This window comes from Fomitopsis serialis (genome assembly GCF_022376445.1).
Source record: "Fomitopsis serialis strain Sig1Antser10 chromosome Unknown B0H18scaffold_2, whole genome shotgun sequence".
Classification (NCBI taxonomy): domain Eukaryota; kingdom Fungi; phylum Basidiomycota; class Agaricomycetes; order Polyporales; family Fomitopsidaceae; genus Fomitopsis; species Fomitopsis serialis.
In genome coordinates this window covers 205924-228093 of record NW_025954962.1, presented here as the reverse complement: position 1 = coordinate 228093, position 22170 = coordinate 205924, and the positions used below count along the sequence as shown (strand labels likewise).

The 22170-nt window shown below is 57.4% G+C and overlaps 13 protein-coding genes across 13 annotated transcripts; 7 read left to right on the top strand and 6 right to left on the bottom strand.

Annotated features, from left to right (window-relative positions):
- Positions 1-312: 312 nt before the first annotated feature.
- Positions 313-918, bottom strand: B0H18DRAFT_186285 (uncharacterized protein). The gene is made up of 2 exons (XM_048037018.1): positions 762-918; positions 313-703 (listed from the first exon to the last, which is right to left on the bottom strand). The coding sequence occupies exons 1-2, from the start codon at positions 834-836 to the stop codon at positions 356-358; spliced, it is 423 nt and encodes a 140-aa protein (XP_047900155.1). The 5' UTR covers positions 837-918; the 3' UTR covers positions 313-355.
- A 616-nt stretch (positions 919-1534) lies between these two features.
- B0H18DRAFT_950047 (uncharacterized protein) lies at positions 1535-2378 on the bottom strand (the record flags this gene model as incomplete). Its single annotated transcript, XM_048041937.1, has 3 exons — positions 1535-2109; positions 2207-2287; positions 2345-2378. The coding sequence occupies 3 exons, from the start codon at positions 2376-2378 to the stop codon at positions 1535-1537; spliced, it is 690 nt and encodes a 229-aa protein (XP_047900154.1).
- Positions 2379-2519: 141 nt separating this feature from the next.
- Positions 2520-4514, top strand: B0H18DRAFT_968978 (uncharacterized protein). Its single transcript, XM_048043556.1, has 6 exons — positions 2520-2868; positions 3140-3273; positions 3330-3404; positions 3465-3572; positions 3824-3924; positions 3988-4514. The coding sequence occupies exons 1-6, from the start codon at positions 2857-2859 to the stop codon at positions 4077-4079; spliced, it is 522 nt and encodes a 173-aa protein (XP_047900153.1). The 5' UTR covers positions 2520-2856; the 3' UTR covers positions 4080-4514.
- A 76-nt stretch (positions 4515-4590) lies between these two features.
- On the top strand, positions 4591-6457 carry B0H18DRAFT_186135 (NAD-P-binding protein). The gene is made up of 8 exons (XM_048037017.1): positions 4591-4908; positions 4961-5056; positions 5123-5374; positions 5543-5595; positions 5646-5892; positions 5951-6067; positions 6115-6197; positions 6252-6457. The coding sequence occupies exons 1-8, from the start codon at positions 4867-4869 to the stop codon at positions 6400-6402; spliced, it is 1041 nt and encodes a 346-aa protein (XP_047900152.1). The 5' UTR covers positions 4591-4866; the 3' UTR covers positions 6403-6457.
- Positions 6458-6807: 350 nt separating this feature from the next.
- Positions 6808-8910, bottom strand: B0H18DRAFT_1081352 (uncharacterized protein; the record flags this gene model as incomplete). Its single annotated transcript, XM_048031377.1, has 8 exons — positions 6808-6867; positions 6977-7186; positions 7241-7315; positions 7366-7763; positions 7838-8071; positions 8095-8132; positions 8158-8596; positions 8661-8910. The coding sequence occupies 8 exons, from the start codon at positions 8908-8910 to the stop codon at positions 6808-6810; spliced, it is 1704 nt and encodes a 567-aa protein (XP_047900151.1).
- A 935-nt stretch (positions 8911-9845) lies between these two features.
- On the top strand, positions 9846-10552 carry B0H18DRAFT_1112947 (uncharacterized protein; the record flags this gene model as incomplete). Its single annotated transcript, XM_048032885.1, has 4 exons — positions 9846-9899; positions 9947-10333; positions 10386-10491; positions 10539-10552. The coding sequence occupies 4 exons, from the start codon at positions 9846-9848 to the stop codon at positions 10550-10552; spliced, it is 561 nt and encodes a 186-aa protein (XP_047900150.1).
- B0H18DRAFT_968947 (uncharacterized protein) lies at positions 10383-11336 on the bottom strand. The gene is made up of 3 exons (XM_048043555.1): positions 10669-11336; positions 10536-10615; positions 10383-10475 (listed from the first exon to the last, which is right to left on the bottom strand). Exon 1 carries the CDS (start codon positions 11320-11322, stop codon positions 10684-10686), a length of 639 nt encoding a protein of 212 aa, XP_047900149.1. The 5' UTR covers positions 11323-11336; the 3' UTR covers positions 10383-10475; positions 10536-10615; positions 10669-10683.
- A 317-nt stretch (positions 11337-11653) lies between these two features.
- On the top strand, positions 11654-12913 carry B0H18DRAFT_1081349 (uncharacterized protein; the record flags this gene model as incomplete). The annotated part of the gene is made up of 6 exons (XM_048031376.1): positions 11654-11820; positions 11869-11911; positions 11965-12051; positions 12139-12335; positions 12395-12587; positions 12854-12913. The coding sequence occupies 6 exons, from the start codon at positions 11654-11656 to the stop codon at positions 12911-12913; spliced, it is 747 nt and encodes a 248-aa protein (XP_047900148.1).
- Positions 12914-13095: 182 nt separating this feature from the next.
- On the bottom strand, positions 13096-14290 carry B0H18DRAFT_1205979 (uncharacterized protein; the record flags this gene model as incomplete). Its single annotated transcript, XM_048036157.1, has 6 exons — positions 14067-14290; positions 13898-14002; positions 13789-13835; positions 13722-13735; positions 13328-13659; positions 13096-13280 (listed from the first exon to the last, which is right to left on the bottom strand). The coding sequence occupies exons 1-6, from the start codon at positions 14134-14136 to the stop codon at positions 13096-13098; spliced, it is 753 nt and encodes a 250-aa protein (XP_047900147.1). The 5' UTR covers positions 14137-14290.
- Positions 14291-14317: 27 nt separating this feature from the next.
- B0H18DRAFT_968941 (methylmalonate-semialdehyde dehydrogenase) lies at positions 14318-16879 on the top strand. Its single transcript, XM_048043554.1, has 13 exons — positions 14318-14673; positions 14732-14865; positions 14917-14993; positions 15044-15130; positions 15183-15237; positions 15290-15313; positions 15365-15613; positions 15672-15831; positions 15870-16093; positions 16141-16311; positions 16349-16399; positions 16451-16478; positions 16532-16879. The coding sequence occupies exons 1-13, from the start codon at positions 14446-14448 to the stop codon at positions 16604-16606; spliced, it is 1563 nt and encodes a 520-aa protein (XP_047900146.1). The 5' UTR covers positions 14318-14445; the 3' UTR covers positions 16607-16879.
- B0H18DRAFT_185965 (uncharacterized protein) lies at positions 16877-18942 on the top strand. The gene is made up of 7 exons (XM_048037016.1): positions 16877-16978; positions 17035-17053; positions 17151-18089; positions 18153-18250; positions 18310-18429; positions 18486-18725; positions 18786-18942. The coding sequence occupies exons 1-7, from the start codon at positions 16976-16978 to the stop codon at positions 18801-18803; spliced, it is 1437 nt and encodes a 478-aa protein (XP_047900145.1). The 5' UTR covers positions 16877-16975; the 3' UTR covers positions 18804-18942.
- Positions 18943-18989: 47 nt separating this feature from the next.
- Positions 18990-19634, bottom strand: B0H18DRAFT_867195 (phosphotyrosine protein phosphatase; the record flags this gene model as incomplete). The annotated part of the gene is made up of 4 exons (XM_048039843.1): positions 18990-19064; positions 19122-19319; positions 19378-19399; positions 19477-19634. 4 exons carry the CDS (start codon positions 19632-19634, stop codon positions 18990-18992), a joined length of 453 nt encoding a protein of 150 aa, XP_047900144.1.
- Positions 19635-19765: 131 nt separating this feature from the next.
- B0H18DRAFT_968928 (uncharacterized protein) lies at positions 19766-22020 on the top strand. The gene is made up of 5 exons (XM_048043553.1): positions 19766-20366; positions 20417-21070; positions 21127-21516; positions 21570-21627; positions 21693-22020. Exons 1-5 carry the CDS (start codon positions 19932-19934, stop codon positions 21908-21910), a joined length of 1755 nt encoding a protein of 584 aa, XP_047900143.1. The 5' UTR covers positions 19766-19931; the 3' UTR covers positions 21911-22020.
- The last annotated feature ends 150 nt before the right edge of the window (positions 22021-22170 follow it).

Genomic DNA, 22170 nt, shown 5'->3' with positions numbered 1-22170 from the left:
ATCGAAACCGCCACCACCGAAGCCGTTGTCGAACCCTCCTCCTCCGAATCCTCCTCCCCGAATCCTCCTCCGCCGAATCCCCCGCCGCCGAATCCTCCATCAAATAATCCAGGACCTCCGAATAGTCCAGGACCATCGAGCATCTCACCGAGTAGGAAGCCGGCGCCCATGCCGCCTACTAGCGGTGCGTATCGCCTAAAGCTCGAGGACGATGGCGCCCCTGCAGGTGCTGCATATGACGGCTGGTACTGCTGTCCGTATGCTTGCTGATAGCTTGGCCGACCGTACCCAGCGCCACCGTACCCAGCACCGCCGTAAGAAGGTCGTGACTGGTGCATTTTCTGCAAAAGTGCATTCAGCGATCTATCATCCCGGAAAAAGGTACGCCGTTACTCACACTCTTCAGTTTGTCGAAGAATCCCTGGTGGTGACGACCGGACATTCCCTTCTCACTCGGTGTCCCTGGCTGAGAGGTGGGGCGCGCGTCGGTCTTGGGAGGGGCGAGATTGTTACTACGGCTGGGTCTTGACGACCCAGAGACAGAATGCCGTCGAGGCGAATATGCCGGAGGAGCTTCGCTGCTCGGGCGAGCAAGTCCTCCGTGTGCGATTCGGTCGCGAAGGTCGGGATGCTCGCGCAAGAACTGCTCGTCTTCGTATGGATGCACCCATATAGAGCGTGCTGGATGTGCCCTGGTGTCAACCTAGGGTGCGAATCGGTTAGAATGGTGCGTAACACAGTGGCGAAACAGCTAAACGCACCCAGAACGGATGTTTCGTGCCTGGGTCCATTTCTTGGATCCAACCGTCAGGTAGGTCTCGCAAGTCGAAGCTCATAATGATGATAATGATATCCGCTGAGTGCTAGATTGTGAAGGGGTATCGCAGTGGTTGAGAGCGTCAGAGAGCCTGCAGCAGGCTTATAAACAAGGATATTAGAGTTCCGGCTGGAGTGTCCTACGCCACAAGTTGTCACCAAGTGGCTGCGTCGGCAGCTGATGTCATAGGCTCAACTGTGCACAGGATTGCCGAAGGAGGCAAATAGGGGCGGGGCAGCCCGACGCCTGCACCGCCATGCACCGCCGCGTCCGCCATGCACCGCCAGTAGGAGTACTAATATTCAGGCCTGTCTGCTCGGGACAGCACCGCACAGCACGTCTCTTTGTCATGGATGACCGATGTCAGATACCCAATATGTTCGTAGACCGGCTAGAGTACAAGTAACTTAGATGCATGGGTAGATGTGAGGAATAGGCCATATGCAATGCGATTATTACGGTGTGATGCTGTGGATAGTAATGCGGAGCGTGATGTTCGTGAGGGAGTCGTAAGTAGACCTGGCACAATCTTGGAGGCAAAGGCAGAGTCCCAGGAAAGTTAGGACTGCGTATGCAGGATGCGCGCTGCCTCCTGTATCTGACGTATCTTTTCTTCGGTCGGTAACTGTGAACAGTGCAGGAATCAGTACCACTGTCGAGGCATGCAGTGGGAGGGCTTGCCTTAAGAACCGACGCATTGAGCTTTCCTCGCAGGACTCATCTGGTCCTGGTTCGCGACCTTCTCCGCGAACGTCCACAACTCTCCGTCCGCGACATCGCCTTGCGCCCGGTCGGTTGTACCGGTTCGTCCTTTCTGGACGACTCGGTCGCTGTCGACACGCCCCAGTCGGTCGCCCTTGCTCCCATGCCAGCTTCGTCGGCAGCAGCCCACGGATCGCTGTCCGCGGGCACCCCCCAACCATCGTCAGCAGTCCAAAGTGGCCAGCTATCAACTTGGCCCCATCCCTCGCCTATATCGGGCACATCCCAATTCGCTTCATTCGCGCCCCATTGCTTGGGCCGCATTGGGGGTTTCTGTTGCTTCTGAACACCCCACGCGTTTGGTGCCGGAGAACCTCCCCACATGTTGAGGCCGATATCGCCGCCCCATTCGTCGTCCACCAAGCCGACACGCTTGCGGATATTATGGTCGAGTCGCTCGAGGAAGTCCTCCATCTTGCCGACCTGCTCGCCCCTCTCGGCCGCCATGACCCCGTCTCTCCAGAACGGGATGTAGTCGGGCATCTTGTCGTCTCGGTAGTAATGATCCCAAGAGGTGCAGCTCTCGAGGGCTTCGTTCCACCAGTGTAGTCCGGAGTGGGGTCCCACATTTTCTTCTCGACCAGACGCGTGTGCGCCGTGTGCGTTCATGTCGTACAGCATCCGCACGCGTCATGGATTCGGCCTCCGCACGTTCCGCCGGGGTGCAGAGTTTACAGTACCAGCCCTTGCCGCCGGTCTTGCTGAAGTCTAGTATGAAGAATTGGCTGAGTACGAGGAGATAAGTAGATCTCAACGTAAACTCACATTCTGCGTCTTTAAGCTTCGGTGGAGGAACCATGACGAACGGTAGGGATGATGGGTATGAGGGATGCTACTTATGAGCGGAGTCAATGGAAGAGGGAGGCGCACGTCTCGCCGCCACCTGGAGTGGGGATCGATCGTGCAGGATCTCAGCATTATATACTTAAGATTATATAAGGGCATAACACGGACACGTGATATGTCCAAGTGCAGTGGATGGGCCGCGAACCGTGGTCATGCGTACCAGTAGTCTGCGACCATTGCGACACAAATGGTTTCTTCGGGGCTATACTAGTATTACCTTTACCGCCATGCCTCGTCAGCAAACTCGCAATGCTCTTTTCGTCGTTGTGTGGACACCCAACTCCTGCGCTTCACCTGGCCATGATAGGCTCCGGCTTCGTCCTCACACTTGACCCACTCGTCCGCCTCCGTCTCGACGATCCAAGTCGGTAGCACCGTCGACTCGCTCCCAAGGCCTACTCTGGGACCGCATTGGACTTGAAGCGTCCTCGATGCTGGCGCCAGTGGCTGCAGGCTGCCACACGTAACCCCACGTACGTCCCGGTTTCGTCACCTCAAAGGTCATAGTCCCGCCGCTAGAATCACGGACGTCTTCGCATCAGTTTCGCATGCTGTGCGTGCGCGCCAGGCGCACACAGCTGCCGCGGTCGTAGGTCGTCTCAGATGAAGTTGGCCATGGGGATTAGAGGACTTACATCCCTTCGATCTTTCATTCCGCCTGTGAAGTTCGCTTTGTTAAAAACCGACTGGTAGGTGTGACAGTAGCTCATGCAGTGCCAACAGCACGAACATGCGTCTCGCGCGCATGTCCTGTTCGCGAGACTCGAGTGGGACCTAAACACGCCAATGGTCGTCTCAGTGAGGACGTTCCGACATCGTTCGCGCGGTACAACACCCCCTCCCCCATCGTTCCGCCTCACTGATGCGAGTCCACTGGCCGGTGAGTGGCCCCACAGATATCAAGACAGCAATCACGCTTACGGGCAATCTCTCCCACCCATACCGGTCGTCAGCTCCCGGCCTGGCTTAACTGCTGCACGTACTTCAGCCGCACAGCACGCCTAGCCACCCGCACCTGCATTTTACAGACACGCACTAGGTCCCTCACCACCCCCGCTCATCACCAACCTCCCTGCCTGCCATGCGTCCTCGCTCCATCGATGTACGATTATGGGCCACCTTTATTTATGAGGCCCGAACACCCACAGTGCATGCCCAGTTCTGCCCCCACTCCTTGAACCTACCATTCGGAGCCAATTGACAGCGAGTGCGCCGGTCGGTGAGTGTATCTGCTTGCATCCCGTGAATATACATGACCGTGCTGACGGCGTAACTCTCTTACTTACCTTCCCGCTGCCGCCGACGCAACGCCCAGCCTTGCTTGACCTCTGGACATCTCATACCGCGAACGCGCCGACATATCCGTGCCCTGCCTTCCCAGCGCCATCGTCCTGCCAGTCCCCATTCAAAATGCGCCCGTCCATCATCCTTCCTCTCGTTTCCGTGGTGGTGCTCGCTTCGTCCGAGTCTGTCGTGTCCCGCCCCATTTCCTCGTCCGCGTACGTGTCGTTCCGCATTTGCAGAGTCAGCCGGACCAATCACCTAATACACACCTTCTATAGCGACTGCGACGATACTGATATTGCGGAGCGGGCTCTTGGTGATCTGGATACATTCCGCCTCTTTGGCCGGGATTACTCTGGTGAACGGCTAGCTTCACGCGCGCAATCCGACCCAGGGACTGGCCCCGACCGGGGTGGGCAGGGCTGGTAGGTGGTCCTAATGATGTCAAGTCAGCATGCACGCTTACGGCCATCTCTCCTCCCGATACCACTCGCCAACGTCCGGCCTCGCGTAGTTGCTACACGTATGACTGCCCCACGACGCGGAGACATCTCGGAAAGACGTGGAAGGAGGCCAGTCGGTGGATAGAGGACTTTGCTATGTGAAAGAGTGTTCGTTTCACCGCGACTCTCGTCCTCGGAGGATATGTCGGGTCCCTTGCAGTGTTCGTTGCAGAGAAACACGATCGCGCCGCCGATCACTGGAAGCATAAGCCCGACCGGAGCGGAGAACGTTAGTAAGCGCCATGCGCATGTCTGCTCACGAACACATCCTTCTAGGTCTGCGAGGCCATCTCGCCACAGAGCCCCCTGTGCACTCGACGATCGACGCGGCTCTTCTATGCGCACACCTCGTCAACCTAGGGACATTGACGCGATGTACGACGCCACGACGCGCTCTGGGGCGTGTTCTGTCGCGTTCTCGAGGGCGTGAGGTCGCTGCTATGGACGGGGAGCGAGGCGGACAGAAGGCTGGGCTGGTGATTGGTAAGAGGAAGAACATGTCGTCACCTACGGAGGATCGCTCGCACAGTTGACCGACTCCGGCTTTTGACAAAGCACCTCGCTTCGTCGAATTGAAGCCTTTTAAAGCCTGCGCCGTCCTCTCTTGCCTACAACGATTTCCCCATCTCTACTGCATTCTAGGACTAGCACACGATGTCCATCCCGACCACCACCCGCGAGTATCGTCTCCCCAAGGTGCGTTGCTCGCGTCTGATGCGCCTGACGTTCGGTGCTGACGGGCGCACAGGCGGACGGCTTCCACAATCTGACGCTCACCGAGGCTTCCATCCGCCCGCCCAAGTCGACCGAAGTCCTCGTCAAGGTTCACGCCGTGTCCCTGCAGGTCTGTTGTTCCTCAATTCAGTCTCCACCGACCTGAACCCTAAAATGATACGCTTTCTTTCCCCAGTACCGCGACCTCGTCGTCGCCAAGGGCCAGTACCCCCTTGGCCACAAGGACAATGTCGTCCCCGGCTCCGACATGGCCGGCGAGATCCTCGCCGTCGGCGACGACGTCAAGAATTGGGCCGTCGGCGACAAGATCTGCGCCAACTTCTCCCGCGATCACATCTTTGGCGACGGCTCCCAGGAGACCATCCTCAGCGGCTTCGGCGCGCCCATCGACGGCGTCCTCACCGAGTACAAGATCTTGCCCGTACACGTACGTACCTTACTCTTCGGGTCGACGCCAGCCAGTAGAATATATTAGGCCACGCGGCGGCGCGGGTGCGATTCAACTCCACCGCGCGCATACGACTAAGTTATCATTACGCAAACGACTCTATCGACCTTTTCTTGCCGGTACGTGCATGACGCTGACGTGTTCTAGTGTCTAGTCAGGATCCCAGACGGCTGGTCGTACATCGACGCGTCGACGCTCCCGTAAGTACCGTCTGTCTGTCTACGTTGTGCACCCTCAACGCTGCACGCAGGTGCGCTGCGGTGACTGCATACAACGCGCTCCTGGGCTTGAACCCACTCAAGGCTGGCGACACCGTCCTCGTCCTCGGCACGGGCGGCGTGTCCATCTTCGGGCTCCAGATCGCCGTCGCGAGCGGCGCGACGGTCATCGCGACATCGTCGTCGGACAACAAGCTCGCGGTCGCGAAGAAGCTCGGCGCGCAGCACGTCGTCAACTATAAGAAGACACCGGACTGGGAGAAGGAGGTTCTCCGGATCGTGAGTAACGCGACTGTAGTACGCTGTGGCTGCTCGCGTGTTGACGCAGTGTGGGCAGACGGGTGGGCGCGGCGTGGACCACGTCATCGAGGTCGGCGGCCTGGGCACGATCAACAAGTCGCTCGCGAGCACGCGGTATGCGGGCACGGTCAACGTGATCGGGTTCGTCGCAGGGGTACACACGCCATTCGCACCTCCGGATCCGTGCTCACTCTCACACAGGCCGGCGACATCTCGAGCCTGCCCGGCATCATCCTGGCCAGGGGCGCGCTCGTTCGCGGCATCCTGATCGGCTCGCGCACGCAGTGCGTCCTATGTCTCCCCCTCCGCGCTCCGCAGCTGACGCGTTCGGTTTGTAGGTTCGAGGCGCTCGTGCGGCTGATCGACACGACGGGGCTGAAGCCCGTCGTGGACAAGGTATTTTCGTTCGAGGAGACGCGTGCGGCGTACGAGTATCTGGAGAGCCAGCAACACGTCGGGAAGGTGTGCGTGCAGGTTGCGAGGGACTGAGCGGTGGCTGGGCGGGGTGGGGTTTGCGGAGAGAAGGGGTTTGTGGAGAGAAGGTACAAGACAATCCGAAGTCGGTTCGGAGTGTGGTTGTATGTAGAATGTATGTACACTAGGAGCGCCGTCGCTGGTACTTACCGTCCGCTGCGACGTGTATTGCGGCTGGCGATAGAGGGGTCGAGGTAAGCCATACGCTGTAAGGGACGGAAGACTTGTCTCGGCTGAGATGTTAGTTAGTCTGCATGAAGTCTGCCCTGAACGCGGATCGAAATGTGGTGAGTGGATCATAGCACACGCGTTGAACACGGCTAAGTACAATACACAACATTCCATTACAGTGTGTCCAGTGGCGAATGAGTACATTGTACTACGGTTACAATTGAAGCGAATAAAGTCGATGTCCATGAATCACGTAGATGTCCCAAGGCTAGGATCGACCCATGTCCCATTCAGCCATAAAGTTGCGGGCTAGTATAGTCCCGGTGTTATCTGAGCCTGTGTACTGTGATACGACGTGAGCACAGGAACAGCCGACACGGGCAGATACTCACAGCCAGGCGGAAGAAATGAGGGAGACCGCTTTGTAACGCGGCGAGAGAGAATTCAAAGCTGTGCCCGTGTAACGCTCGACATCGTCAATGATGAGGGAGAAGCCATCCCAACCACCAGAGGAGGGCAGCGCTGCCCAGGAGATGGTCTGATTATGCAACGGCATAAATGCGTTCCAGTTGGTCGAGTTCGTGACGAACGACGGCATGGCCGACCCGGACGCGCCATCGCCTTGCAACTGAACATACAAATCGTGAGCATCTGCTGAAACGTGAAGAATATAAGTACCTACGTCTGAGGCTGTCTGCAATATGGAATCGAACCCCCACGCGGCGATACCGTTGAGGAACATACCCAGCAAGAAGCCCTGGTAGATAGCCGAGAGCCGCGTCGGAAACGCTGTTCCGGTATGAGAACCATCGCGATGATATAATGGTGCAATCGGAACTCGAGACCAGGAAGCAGCGCGATAACCATGGTGACCAAGCCACCGGCGACATACCACCCAAGGTAGTGCGGTAGCCATCCTGTCTTGCGTATGACCCGGACTTGGTTTACGACAATCACTAGCACTATGATGATGATGATGACGAGTGCGGTGATAGCTCCTGGCTCCTGATGGAGGTCCGACGATGTGAGACGGTTGATCGGAATCTTGTCCGTGGTGATGTTCGTAAGGACGCCGGCCCAGAACGTAGGCAGATACCAGACGGAAGCCTCGATCGGAGCCTTCTTGAACGCAGGCAGAGTGAACCGGATTGCCAGACGCCAGAACGCATAGCAGACGAACAACGCAGGAAGGAACGCTCCAAAGGCTCTGTCGAGAGGAGGGGGGGTTGCCATGGGTTCGGAAAAAGCGCGACATGCCAGAAGCCGATGCAGACCAGACACCAGAAGGTGACGATAGGTTTGGGGCGAAGAACAAGGAAGATGAGGGCGGTAATGATGACGTTCCAAGCGAGCGCGGGTGTTCTTAGATCTTCGCAATGGTGCAGAGGCGTACTCGACAAGAAGCGATATGACAGGGGGAAGATGGTCGGGAATCCAATTGAAGTCAGCCCATTGGCGGTGAAGGGGATATAGTTCGTGTAGTTGCCCACAAGAGCCAAGACGCGCAGCCACCCTTAGAGTTGCTGATGAGTCCACTGTAATCGCATAACAGAATTTGCTTTAGTCGAGGAATGCTAGCGATAATTAAGCACCACTTACGCCTGGATCGCAGCAGCGCAGATGAATGTATCGCCCCTATATGTCTGATTCGCATCGCCTCCGCCTACGATGAGCGGTACGTAGTCGACCTGGACGTCGCCGACAGTCCTTGGATTCTCAAGGACGACAGAAGCGCAGGCCGCTGGACAGCGGAAATCAAGTGTGGAATCCGTGAACGGCTCGCAACTTTCGCCATTGATCCCGCAGCCGTTGTTAGCAGCCCAATACGTCGCGGTGCAACCAATGAAGGAGTCCGATGGTGTCAAGAACGATTGCGCTCGGGCAAAGAAGGCGAATCCGACGATGTATGCCGCAGCTAGGATGACGAATAGCGAGGGATTCGTGAATGGTCGGGTGATCCGGAGGAGGAATGGCTCGAGCGCAAGGCTGCGCGAGCGGCGACCAGTGTACAGGGTGAGATTCAGGAAAGGTACCGGATCTGCGCTCGAAAGCCGTGTGAGGACGCTCGCAGTGGTGCACAGCTGTGAGAGGGTGAAACGTACCTGGCACGTCTACTTTCGGGCGGGGCCCCTGTACGTACCGAACTACACGGGCGACTCGAGGGTATCTCGGAGCTAATCTCTCCAGGAGCCTTCTGTGCCATGGCTCAGGCGCCTTCCCTGTCTCTTGAATGAACGCCTCAACCTCGAAAGGGTCCTTAGGCACTTGTGGTGTGACTTTGTCGGAGTCGTATGGACTCTCGGTCTCTGCATGGGTAGCGCGCGACGAGCTTGAGTAGGAGCCCAGCTCCATGTGCACACGGACAGGCGACGCAGAGGCCATTGGAGGCAATGGAGGGCTTGGTGCTATAAAGAGGAGCTGTGCATGATACGAACGTAGCAGATGGTTGTGAGGCCTGTCGACAGGCACTGCCGAGGAGGTGTGGGTGTGGGAAGCGCCCGCGACGTTATCCGCACATTAAACCGTACTTCCACGCGGAGAGCGTTGCTAGTGTTGGAGCCCCGCTGGAGCACACGCTTTTGGCGTGCTCGCAAGCTCGACCGACGTGTGCCTGCAGCTGGCTGGAAATAAGGGGGGTCAGGGCATATATACACTGGATTCGATGTATACACTTACCCCATGCGTTCCCTTTGGCCAACGCTCGAACTTCGCGCTCAATTCGTACCCGTGGACACTCGCGCTCGCAGCATATGCCTGGATCTGATTCCGACAGCGACCCCGTACTTACAATCTGTAGGGCTCGGCCTCGCGGACAATAAAGGGATTCAATAAACGCGATACCGTTTTCTGCTTGTTCTCACTTACAACATCCGGGTGTCCGTATACAGTCTTGACGGTGGTTCTGTCGAGGAAGAGCATGACCATAGCAGGATTGGTGTGAGAGAAACGGACACTGACAGCGCAGGCGCAGTTCACGGGCTTCTAGCGAACTTCTAGCAGCCTACACATGAGAAGGCGATGCTCCTCCCGCTCCTCACCATCACGGATCGAACATATCCGCCACGCCATGCGTTATGTGCGCCGCATCGAGGCTATTCATCTTAGCGAAAGCGATCCAATGATCCAATGGGGTTTCATCTATATATTGCACTACCGTACGTTTCGCAGCTCCCCACCGACCGCGTCGCCCTGAGTCCGTCACGTTTCTTCCTTGAGCTATAAAGCCATACGACGCGCCCTTGCTCGTTCTGCCACCCCACCTGCCGCCCGACTCTCAGTATCCGATAATGGCTGTGCCACCTGAGATGACTGTGTTGAACACGACTGGCAAATACATCATGGTAGGCACTCAAACGGCATCTGCGCGCGTGTCTAACGTACGCCCTAGAGCAAACGCCTCAGTGATGATACAGACGAGCTCCTTCGTCTGCAAGGTCTCGGGTGGTTCAAGCGGAGGATCATCAAGATGGGCACGCTTTACCTCACCGTCCGGCACTTCACCGACGACGCTGGTGTCGAGCACATCGACATCCTCCAATCGTTGTCTGGCCTCTCGGACACAGACGAGAACCGAGCGCTGGACTGGGTCCCGCGCTCACACGAAGACGACACCTTTGGGAAGGTCTCGTCGAGATCGCGGCGTATCCGAGTTGACGAAGTCGAGAATGAATGGTTGAGAACTGGCTGGACGCCTGATACGGAGGAGCATGGGTTGGTCTTCACCCAGGCGGAGAGTAAGCAGGAGGACAATGGGACGAACTGGGTCGCAGACCAGGTGAGTGGGCTGCATGCCTGTCCAATCCCGCACAATTCTGAGCAGACCGCAGACTTGGGGCTTTGAAATGATCAATGGCGAGAAGAGATACGTGAGACACGTATTCTTTCAGGGTCCGAACGAAGAGAAGATTACCCTGCGACTTGTATACGATTACCGTGAGTTCTGTCGCCACTGCTCGAGCATGAGACTGATTACCTACTAGAGGGGACGGTGTAAACGCCGTTTGCTCGGACATGGACTCTGCTATGTTTAGTACGTTGGATTTGGATATACGTCACACTAATGATAGCTTTGGACCGTGAAGAGGAATTGAGTTGTGTGGGATGACTCACCTTCGTCCAATCTTGTCAAGTAGAGTCACCACGCGGGAATACCGAGAGGACCTTCCAGACCGCATCCTTCCCTCTTTCCCAAGCCTGGGGGCCTCTGCTCTCCTCGCCACCAAATTCGACCATGACACCGTCCTTCGACCATTCACACCATATTCCTATCGATCCGGAGGACGGCCCTGCGCCACCGCCCTTGCGGTCTGGCTCGCCCAGACAGGCCACGAAATCTTTGCCCGTTGTCTCAGGCTTGACTTCGAAGTGAGAAGGCCGCGGCTTCGCGTCCTTCTCGAGAGGCTGAGATGACAGAGTGAGCACAAGCGGGGACATGGGGTACGCGGCGAATGGCTTCGCAGTCCCCGGCTTCGAGGACTTGATGACATTGTAGATGTCGATGCTGTCAAGTACGAGGTCCGCGTCGCGCAGTTCCTCCTGCTTCAGCCCACCCTTCGGCTTGTAGCCATTGATAGGCTTGAAGAGTAAGCTTAGCCCAAGCGCGAAGTAGTTGAAATAGATCGCGTCGGAGTAAGACTTTACTTCGGGGGCAGTCGATGGTTTCGAGATCAGTGTAGCCAAAGATGATACGTGATCTGTGAGTTCCTTCGAGTGTGGGTGAGCACCGAGTAGTTGCCTGATGTCTGGCGGTGGTGTTATCGCCATGGTGGAAGTCGGGCGGAAGTAAGGTGAAGAGCTCCGGCCGATAGACTCGCGAACATATGTGATCACGTGGGGTGACGCAGGGCGCGTTCTGCGCGTGTCGCCCGCAGCCCGGTGCTGCAACTCGCAGTCAAGGAGCATATCATATTCGGCGCGTCGGTAGCAGCCTACAGGATCATTCCTCCCTGCATGCTACATCGACACCATGGATAGCTACTATAGGGCTGGAAGCGACGACAAGACGAGGATTCGACGCCAGGGCTCCAGGAATGCGAACGCCAGCCCCGGCATCCACTCTCCCCTCTATTACCCCGTCAAATGGCTGGGAGACATCATGGCAGCCATATTCAGGATCGTCAGCCCGTACACGACGAACCTAATTCCCCTTGTTGTCTTTCTGCTCTCAATCCCAGTCGTAGCTCTCCTCTCCGCTTCTGCTGGGTACCTCGTGTGGAAGAGCGTTGCCGTAGGCTGGGAGGCCGACGTAGTGTTGCAGTATGGGTACGTCCTCGTGTTTTTGTTTCCAACGCTATATTGAAGTAACGTTAGTGATGGCGTGCCCCCATACGCCGAGTTTGCCTTGCCAGGCTTGGTGCAAGGGCAACCGTACGACATTTCCCTCCAACTCACCGTCCCGCATCCCAGTCCAACTTAGCTCTTGGCAACTTCATGGCGAGTCTATTGATTAGTACGCCCCAGAAAGACAACACGCTGGGCTACGCCCGGAAACCTGTGCGTGTATCATCTGCACCCCGTCCTGTCAATCGCTCAATGCGGGGCCATAGGCAATCGTCCTCCCCCATCGAACCCCCTACGGAGTTTAATCTATGTCGGATGCATACCGTTGACCTGGATATTCCACTTCTTGCGTCGTTCTCTCTAGATGGCAACCGTGCAGTCGCTCGAGTAGAACTCGGGCGTAGGGACCAATGGAAGACCATTGGTTCTGGGGAAGGCCGGGAACTCACCGTGTACTCCGCTGTGCTGCGCGGCGTTGTCGTTCACAAGGGCCTTCGGTAAGCTGTCATGGTCGCACGCAAATTAGACATCCTCCACTGACGCGTCGACATCCCAGCGGCCTCGTTTCTCGATTCCCGCTCGTTACCTCCGTCGTTGCAGCTTGCACCTTCCTGTTCCTCTCCTTCGTCGTCCTCGCCGCGTGCCTACTCCCCGCACTGAGCTTCGCTTCGACAGCGATCCGCACTTTAACGACCCCCCTCCTACACGACCCAGTCGTTCACGGCGGCACACGAGCGGCGTTACCAGCAGTGACGCAAGCAAGACACCGCGGTCCCCCAGAACAGCCCGAGCCCGCAGCAGGAGCGGCACGGACTCGATCCGCTCGCCCGAGTCGCTGGTACCCAAGGAGGAATACATGGAGCTCGACCCGTTCGACCCTAGTATCGATCCACAGACCCTCCCGCCTGATCTCCAGCAGCAGTACTATCTGGCACGAGAGGCGGCCCAGTTGGCAGACGCTGCTCGGTCTGTTCAGCCTGTTCCAGGGATAGCTGCGCTTGAGGATTTTGATCAGAGAACCTTTCCGCGCCGTCGTCGGTCGCGGCAAATGTTGCGAGACTCGGACGAAGAGTAGCGGTTGGACACGGGATGTGCCACCTATAGTATACCCATTTGTATCGAGTATGTGTTTCAGCGAGAGTGCTGGCGTGCGCTGATGTGTGAGCAGCGGGGATTCCTAGTATCATATCCAATCCATGTATATCCGGTATCCCTAGCATGTACGCTGCAGTGTATAAAAAGATCTTGAGGGTATAACTATGCTGACTTGTCAAGTACTAGAGCGTCAGTCGGTGCAGCCGCCTCTGTCCCCTGTTCTTGCTTTACATCGTCCACCTTCTCTCCTACCTTCGCTGGCTCCGCATCTACCTTCTCCTCTACCTTCTGTTCCGTCCCCTTATCTGCCTGCTCCCCCTCCTTCTCCTTCCCCTCGTCTTGAATCGCTGCCTCTGATGAGCTAGATGTGCTATCACCCTTCCATTCCTTCAACAAGTCGTTGGCATCATCTCCCCCGAGCCCAAGCTCCTTGACCAGCTCAAGAGGTCGTCGTCCGTGATGGTCACGCCGGCCAACCGGGCGTCGCCCAGTTCCTCACCAGCATCAATCCCCTTCACGCCTTTCTTGTTGACAGGCTTGTTCTTGAGCGGGGACGGCTGAGGCGATGGGCTGGGTTGATGATGGGGATGCATCTGGGCGGGCGAGTATGCCCCGGGCACGCCGATCGGTGGGGAGGGGAGCAGGTCTTTCTCGTCCTCGAAGGGATTGTAGTCTTCGGCTAGGCGGAGGAATTGGTCGATCTCGCCAAACTCAACAGCTTCCTCGCTACATGGACGGTCAGCAACGGGCGCGCGTGTCGTACAAGTAAGGCGCAGGCCGAGACGCACAATGCTGAGAAGTCCTGAGCAGAGACATCAGCATTGAAGTGTACGACGCAGAGCACTGATGGCTTACTCCTGGAAATTCCCCGCCAATGAGAATACCGGGGAGCTGTTGCTTGTCTATGCACAATCCAATCATTGTTCGGTAACTCGAGGGCCGTTCACGTTGGGAGGCCACGTACCTTTCGGGGCTTTCCTCCGCCACAGGTTCTTCGCATCTGCGTCTGAAGCAAGGTCATACGAGGTGAACGGTACCTTCTTCACTTGGAGGATGCGCAGGATATATTCTATTCAATGACGCATGAGCCTAGGAACACCGATATGCATGACGACCGCAAAGCGAGCGCGAACCTTGTCGCGAGCGGAGCTGGGTCGAGGACACGATCGTGGTAAGGAAGAGCTGAATAGGTGGTGGCGCCATAGTGTACCGGTGAATGTATAGCTTGTTAACGACGCGTTGTTGAGAGTAAGCAGGCCAGCGATGGTATCTGGTGGCGGGTACCGGGGTCACCACTTAGCGGTTGCACGTCGCCCGACGCGTCGAGCACGTGTAGCGCGTGCTGGGTCGCCTGACCGTCACGCGCGTAGGCCTTCGCGGGTTCCCGCCACCCCCGCATCGGCTAAGTTCAGGCGCGCCGTCAGGCCGAGATTCAGCGACCCATACATAACCCCTCCGAGCCTCCACTAGCTTTGAGTCCTTCTTGCGCTCGCCCATTCTTCCTGTGGTACAATGCCGTCTCCTAAGCTGCCCCGCCCCGCACGTTTCCTCGCCCAACGCTCGTATGCGACCTCTGTGCGCCCGCCGCTGAGCGCGCTCGCTCCCACGGCGCGTGCGAAGGCAGAGCAGCTCTCGGCCGACTGGAAGGGCACCAGCGCGACGGGAGAGAAGACGAAGAACTTCATTGGCGGCGCGTTCGTCGAAAGCAGCGCGGAATCGTGGATTGACGTTGTCGACCCGGTACGCACGTCGTGGTCAGTGCGGCTTGTATGGACACTTACACCGCGACGAATCCCAGGCAACCCAAACGCTGCTTACGCGCGTTCCGGAGACTACGTCGTCAGAGTTTGACCAGGCAGTCTCAGCGGCGTCGCAGGCATACAAGACGTGGAGCCGGTCAAGCGTTCTCACCCGTCAGCGATTCGTCCTAGAGTGAGTCTTCCCTATTGCTGCTTTCAGGACGTCGGAATTTATAGAGTCCAGGTTGCAGCATTTGCTGCGCAAGAACGCAGACGCTATTGCGAACAGTATCGTCTTGGAACAGGGCAAGACAATTGCTGGTTCGTCGTTGTCATCATGCACCTTCATGCCCCGTCTCAATCCAATGTAGATGCGCATGGCGACCTGTTGCGTGGACTGCAGGTCGTCGAAACTACTACTAATGTTCCTACGGCGATGCTTGGCGATACCATTGAAGGTGCTTATCAATCCGTATGAGCCTTGCCTGCGTCGCTCATGGACATCTCAAGTAAGCAAGGATATGGACACTTCAACACGGCGATTGCCATTAGGGGTCTGCGCCAGGTATGGTCAATACGTGGCTAGTGAAGTTTACAAGATGTTGACCGCTACGCAGCATCGCACCCTTCAACTTCCCTGCGTAAGTCACTTGGGTCTACCGCCGCGAACATGAGTTGAACGACTCTTTTAGCATGATCCCGCTCTGGACTATTCCTATGGCCATCTCAACGGGCAACACGTTGATCGTCAAGCCGTCAGAGCGTGATCCTGGAGCGGCTATGATCATCGCGGAGTTGTGTCAACGCGCAGGCCTCCCTGAAGGCGTGTTGAGCGTTGTTCACGGAACCGTATCAACAGTCAACTCTATCTGCGACCACCCATCTATCAAGGCCATTTCCTTCGTTGGCGGTGATCGAGCAGGCAAGCACATTTACGAACGGTAAGCGGGTCTTTGCACAGGATGGACTCTACACGAGGCTGACAGTATCGTGGTGAAGAGGGCGCAAGAGCGGTAAACGCGTTCAATGCAACATGGGCGCGAAGAACCACGCCGTCGTAATGCCAGACGCGAACAAGAACCATGCACTCAACTCGCTCATTGGCGCTGCGTTCGGTGCCGCGGGCCAGCGCTGCATGGCGATCTCGGTCGCTGTGCTCGTCGGGAACGCGCAGAGCTGGTTGCCAGACTGTGCGAGCGGGCGGCGCAGCTCAAGGTGAACCAGGGCTTCGAGCAAGGCGCGATCTGGGCCCGGTCATCTCGCTGCCGCGAAGCAGCGCATTACGGCTTGATCGCGTCGGCGGAGGAGCAAGGCGGTGTCGTTGCTTTGGACGGCCGTGGAATCGACGTACCCGGATACCCTGACGGAAATTGGGTTGGCCCGACGGTCATTGAGGCAACAGCGGACATGCGGTGCTACAAGTACGAAGCAAGCCCTTCTGCCTTGTTTACTAACCATCCGCATTTAGGGAGGAGATTTTCGGACCTGTGCTGGTTGTGCTGAGGGCAGATAGCATCGAAGACGCTCTTGCCATCATCAACGCGAACCCATACGGCAACGGCACGGCCATCTTCACGAAGAGCGGGGCGACGGCTCGCAAGTTCGAACGTGAAGTCGAGGTCGGACAAGTGGGATCAACGTCCCGATCCCTGTGCCTTGCCGATGTTCTCCTGGAGCGGGAACAAGGCGAGCTTCCTGGCGATGTCCCGTTCTACGGGCGCGGGTGCGTTGTTACAACTATCGAGTGTAAAACGTTGCTGAACGGTTGGGTTGTACAGTGGTGTGGATTTCTACACGCAGAACAAGGTTTGTGCTTACAGCTCTTCACGTTCGATTTCCTGCTGAGCATGTCCTTTCAGACTACCACTGCGCTGTGGAAGGAGGAAGATGTCCTCAAAGGACAGGCTTCCATGAGCATGCCGACGCACGACTGAGTGACCGTTCTGGCTGGCGAGCCCTCCGGGAAAGATATATACGAACATTCTGCAGTCTGTACATTAGAATGCATTTCATCCGCATATCTACCGCTGTGGCCAATACCGTCATTCAAGCCCGTATGCAACACATGCACCCAATTCATGCCCAATGGATGCCAGACGTTGGGATTGCAGATTAGATAGACGCCCTATGCAGGGCGCCGAGAACAGATCCCGAGATGATCAGGAGGGCCTGGTGGAGTGCCTGGCAGTGGCTGATCGGTGCGAGTGACGACTATCGCGATGCGCTCACTCGGACAGCCACCACCGTCTACTTATTGACCTCGCTATCGCTCTCCTGCCTCACAACCATCCATCTCACTCACCATGGTAAGCCCCCAGCACGCCCCAGCCATCCCACAGATCCTGACGAGTCTCCTTCCCAGGACTTCATCATGAGCCAATGTAAGTAGGACAGACAGACACGATCTACCATCCGGGCAGGCTGCGCCCGATCGCCATCGTTTCGTCTGCGGACACGATGCTCACGTCCTTTCTGAAGCCAACGACCGCCGTGACGACAACAATGCGCCCCGCCGCCACCACGGTGGCGAGCAAGAGTACTACGAGGGCGGGCCGCCACATTCAGAGTACCCTGGCGGAGGGGGCCGGCCTCCGTTCGAGGGCGAGGGGCCAGGCTACGGGGGCCCTCCTCCTGGTCAGCACGGGCAACACCACCGCCACCACGAAGGCCAGCCGCCCTTTGAAGGAGGCGGGGGAGGGGGCGCACCGTATGACTCTGACCGCCGCCAAGGAGAGCATGCGGGTTACGCGCCGTCTTACGGCGGAGGGCCGCGCCCGGAGTATGGCGGGGGAGGCGCTGAATACGGCTCCTCCGGATACGGCGAGGGCCGTCGCCCGCAGCATGAGAGCGATGGAGGCTATGGCGCCTCTGATGGTGGCCGTCGCCCTGCACACGAAAGCGGTGGTGGGGAGTACGGCGCACAACGTCGCTACGGGGAGGGCGGTGCCCAGCATAGGACCGAGACGGGGGAGGAATATGCTGCGCCCTACTCTTCCGAAAGCGAGGGCCGCCGCCCCGAGTATGGAGGCGGGAATGGCGCGTATGGCGCTGCTCGCCCCCATGCACAAAACGGCCCTGCCTACCAAGGCAGTGAGGGCTACAGCTCGTCGGGCTATGGTACAGAGGGCCGCCAACAGCCTGGTGGAAACCAGGGCTATGGTGGGCAGAGTGCAGGCTACGGTGGGCAGAGCGCAGGCTATGGTGCTCAGCAGCAGCAGCAGCAGCACGGCCAGGCAGCCTCGTACTACAGTGATGGCAACGACGAGTACAGCTCGCGCCCGCAACAGGGTGGTGGTGCCCCGTCGCACTACGGTCAGAGCGGCGGTCAGCAGTACGGCGGCCAGTCTCAGTCTGGTGGTGGTCCGCAGTACACTTCTCAGCCTCATTCGGGCGCGCCGAACCAAGGGCGCCCGGATCGTACGTTTGCACGTCTGCGCGGTGGGAGTCCAGTGCTGACTGCGATCTGATTCTGTTTGACAGTGGGAAACCACGAGAGCATTGCGAACAGCGCGAGCCAGCAGAGCGGCCAGGACCCCTCCCTGTTCCACAATGCACTGCAGCATGTGACGAACCACTCGGTGAGTATCATTGACGCTGAGTTCCGTCTAACAGGCTGACGCGCAGCATGCTTCTCTAGAGCCAGCAAACCGAACCCGTTGATGAGGAGGGCGTGCAGCAGGCGCACAACGTTGCGTACCAGCAGGGCAACGCCAGCAGCCTGGGTGCGAGCTCCATTGGCGGCGCTGCCGCCCTCCAGGTACGCCCACATCCACCATCGACTCCTCTATGCTCGACTAATCCTCGCTTCGACAGGCCATGAAGATGTTCACGTCTGGCAGCGGCGGTGGCTCCGGCTCCTCGTCTGACATGATCAGCCTCGCCATGTCTGAGGCGGGTAAGCTGTTCGACTCGTCCGGCGGAGCGTCGTCGGGCAACAAGCAGGATGCGGTCAACAGCGCGGCGATGACGGTCATGAAGCTGCTGGTGAAGAGCAAGTTCAGCGGTACGACTGGTGGGAGCAACAGCGGCGGCTTGGGCAGCCTGATGGGTCTGGTAAGTGGACGTTGTTGATGTTCTCGCCGAGGCAGTAGAAGCTAATGGATGTGTGATCAGGCCTCGAAATTCATGTAAAGTGGGAATGGAAGGTTGCGTCGAAGTTTCTTGAGCGGACTTGCGAGCCGCAGTGTAACAAGTTCACTAAGGATGTACAGTGTTGTTGTACAGTCCGTGTCTATTCAAAGCGAGATTCAGGATACATTCAAGAACATCGCTATATCGTGCCCCCATCCAGTGGACCCACCTAATTTATGACTACGACTATTTACCGACCACTTCATCAAGGAACGCGTTGGATAGCTGAACGCATTGCTGGTAGCATTCCTCGAAGTCCCTCTGTCGGCGTGAGCGCGTCAGTACAAAAACATATGGCTATGCCCCAAATTGACGTACGGTTCCGCCGTAATACGGGTCCTGGATGGGCTTGTTGTCCAGATATGAGCCCCAGAGTCGAATCTCGGCGGTAGCACCGCGGGGCTTCTTCTGTTCAAGGGAGCGGAGATTGGCCTCGTCCGCAGCGAGAATGTGTGTGAAGTGCTTATAATCTCCCTCCGTAACTTGTCGTGCAGAGTGCTTGATTGGGACTTGGTGCTGAGGCTCATCGTCTCAGCCGTCCGCATCCCGGTCTGTAGACGCAGTACATGCTCACCTTGCGACAGGCTGCGATCGTCCTATGGTCCAACGTTCACAAGGAATCCAGAGTAGGTCAGACGTCAGGGTGGCAATCGGTCTTGCGAACATGGCTCACCGATCGTCCGGATCCTCGCCAATGTGGTAGCGCGACGTTCCTGCGGAGTCGACGGTGAGGTCGAGGCCACGCTCCTTGGCGACGTGCTTGAGAACGGCTTCGCCCATGGGCGAGCGGCAGATGTTTCCCAGACAGATGACGAGGACGGAAGGGGGCATGAATGTATGGAATTATGTAGCAGGCGGACGCAAGCCACGATGGCCAGGAGGGATCTGGACGCGTCAATTCAATGGGTCAGGTGACCGACGCGTTGATCGCTCGCGCGCGTCTCACAGGCCACACAGCCTACAAGTTTCTCGGAGTCTCTCCGCCCACCTCTTTCGCCCACTGCGTCGGTCTCGACGCAGCCTCCCTAATCTTGTTTCAAAGTGTATTAACACTTGCTGCAGTCCCTAGCCATCTCGTAACGTGTCCGATACCCTCACCATTGTGACTAGGCCGCTAGCGACTTCCGCATGGCTTCATCCGACCCGTCCTCCTTGTACAACATTTTGTTGGCCCTCACACAGAACGGGCAGAATTCTTCTGCCAATGGTGCTGCTTCACGGGCTTCCTTGAATACAAGCCTATCTCCTGCACCCGGTCCGTCCAATGCCCCGGCACCCATACCCCCGAACCCGCAGGCCTCCATTTCGAGTGGTCCCAATCCCCGCGCGAACGCCAATCAACTCCAAGTCTTGCTGTCTCAGCTTGTTATTCCTCAAGGCAGCACGTCGACGTCCCAGACCGGCTTAATGACTGCGTCTTTGCAAAGCTTCCTCAACGAAGCCTTAAAGATCAGCAACCCCGTGGGCAACTGTCCCGACGACGACGCTCGTCTGGCGCGCGCCCTTTACGAAAGTGAAAACAACGGTCAGACGTTCCGGCAGGCCCTGGAAGCTCTAAACGATGTATGCCATCCCCTATGTATGCTCCTCTTTCATTCTAATGCCATGTCCAGGTAAATGGCCATTCGACGATGCAGTGGCGGGACTACTATCTCGACCATGGGAGTCGCATCCACAAGTTGATGAACAAACTGGCTGCACCACAGGTTGTTTCTCAAGCACTCCCGAGACCTCAGACACACTTGGTATCGCCCCCCACTACCGTCGCCAGCACTCCAGCCGGCCGACCATCCGTGTCCATGAGCCAGGACAAGGAGCACCGCGACGAGCACCCTGTATTCCCACCCCCCATCCCTCGTTCCACGCAGCCGACGGCCACAATCTCGAGGCCCGTATCCCAATCAGCATCTTCTAGGTTGGTTGACCGTGGCCGTGCACTAGAGAGGCCCAAGCCGTCGTCGTCCTCTAGACACCGTGAGCGAGACTTATCATACTCTCCGGAGTGCCCAGCAAAGAACCCCAGACCCCTTCGACGCCACCAGTCTGACGAGGACTGGAACCTTCATCCTAACAGCGCAGAGATCCGCCTTCCACCGCGGCCTTCACGGGCTCCCACCCCTCCGACCCTTGTCGTCATTGCGAAGAATGGTCTTGGTACCAAATTCACCGAAGAGGACAAAAAATTCTTCGTTGACTTCATCCTATGGGAGGTTGGAAAGGATGGGAGCCTGAGCAAGTCGGAGGTACAGAATCGATTGGCACAACAGGTAAGTATAGCTTATGTATTGCCGTAAATTCCGAGAGAGTGACCGAGATACTGTAGGCGCCGCACCACGATGCTAGCTCGTGGGGTGGTTATTGGACGCGGAATTCTGACCTCGCAGACAAAGTGTACCATACCGCTAGGGCCATCAGTGGGAAAGCGGCACCCCAATCTCAGTCCCGTCCAAGGGCCCGGCGGCGCAGCCTCAACCACCCCCGTCTCTCGGACGGCGACGAAGCAAGTGCAGGGTCTGGCTCTGGTGAATCGGACGGCGAGCTGTCCGACTGGGAGTCGGATCCACATACAGAAGCGGACACTGCCAACATGGGTGGACACAACGAACTTTGGAGCCGAGCGGATCTGCGCATAATGTCGAGGTGGATCGCCAAGCAGCCTTCCTACTGGAAACGCTTACCTCGCAAAGACAAGTATACAGGTTATATCAAGAAGGTAAGTTCGTGGTTACGGTTACCGGAACACTCGATTGACTGTTCTTTTCATAGTATGGCAATAAGAGGACGACAGAGGGCTGCCATTACACATATCAGAAGAACAAATCGAGTACGTCTCTACTCTCTTATATTCCGACATGGTTCCGAAACTCAACTTTCGCGTTGACCACGCAGCAATCAATCGTATGGTGCGGCAGTACTCAGTGTATTTGGAGCGCAAGAAGGCGCCGCGTGTAATGAAGACAGAGCGAGTAGAGATATCTCTGCTCAGCGAGGACGAGAAGGAGGATTTGATATTGAACACGTCTACGAAACGCAAGGCGGACGACGGTGGACGGCTGCCATCGTCAGAGAATGCGGAGAAACGCCGCAAGACGAGCCTCGGCGGGTGATCCTTCTCTTATTACTTGTGACTGTACTCTGGGAAGTGGATGTAGCAACGAACTATATGTACTTGTATTTCTGCTCTATATGCATATGTACGCGGTTTGGCGAACTTGAAGCACTCGGGTCTCGATTCTCGACGATTGGCGTTGTCGTGAGGTTAGCACGTGTTGCCGGATCGATGCTGGACGGGCGCGTATATGAGACTCCTCCAGAGGTCCACAGCTAGTTCCGCCCTCCTCTGACTCTTGCCCTCAGAAATTCACGC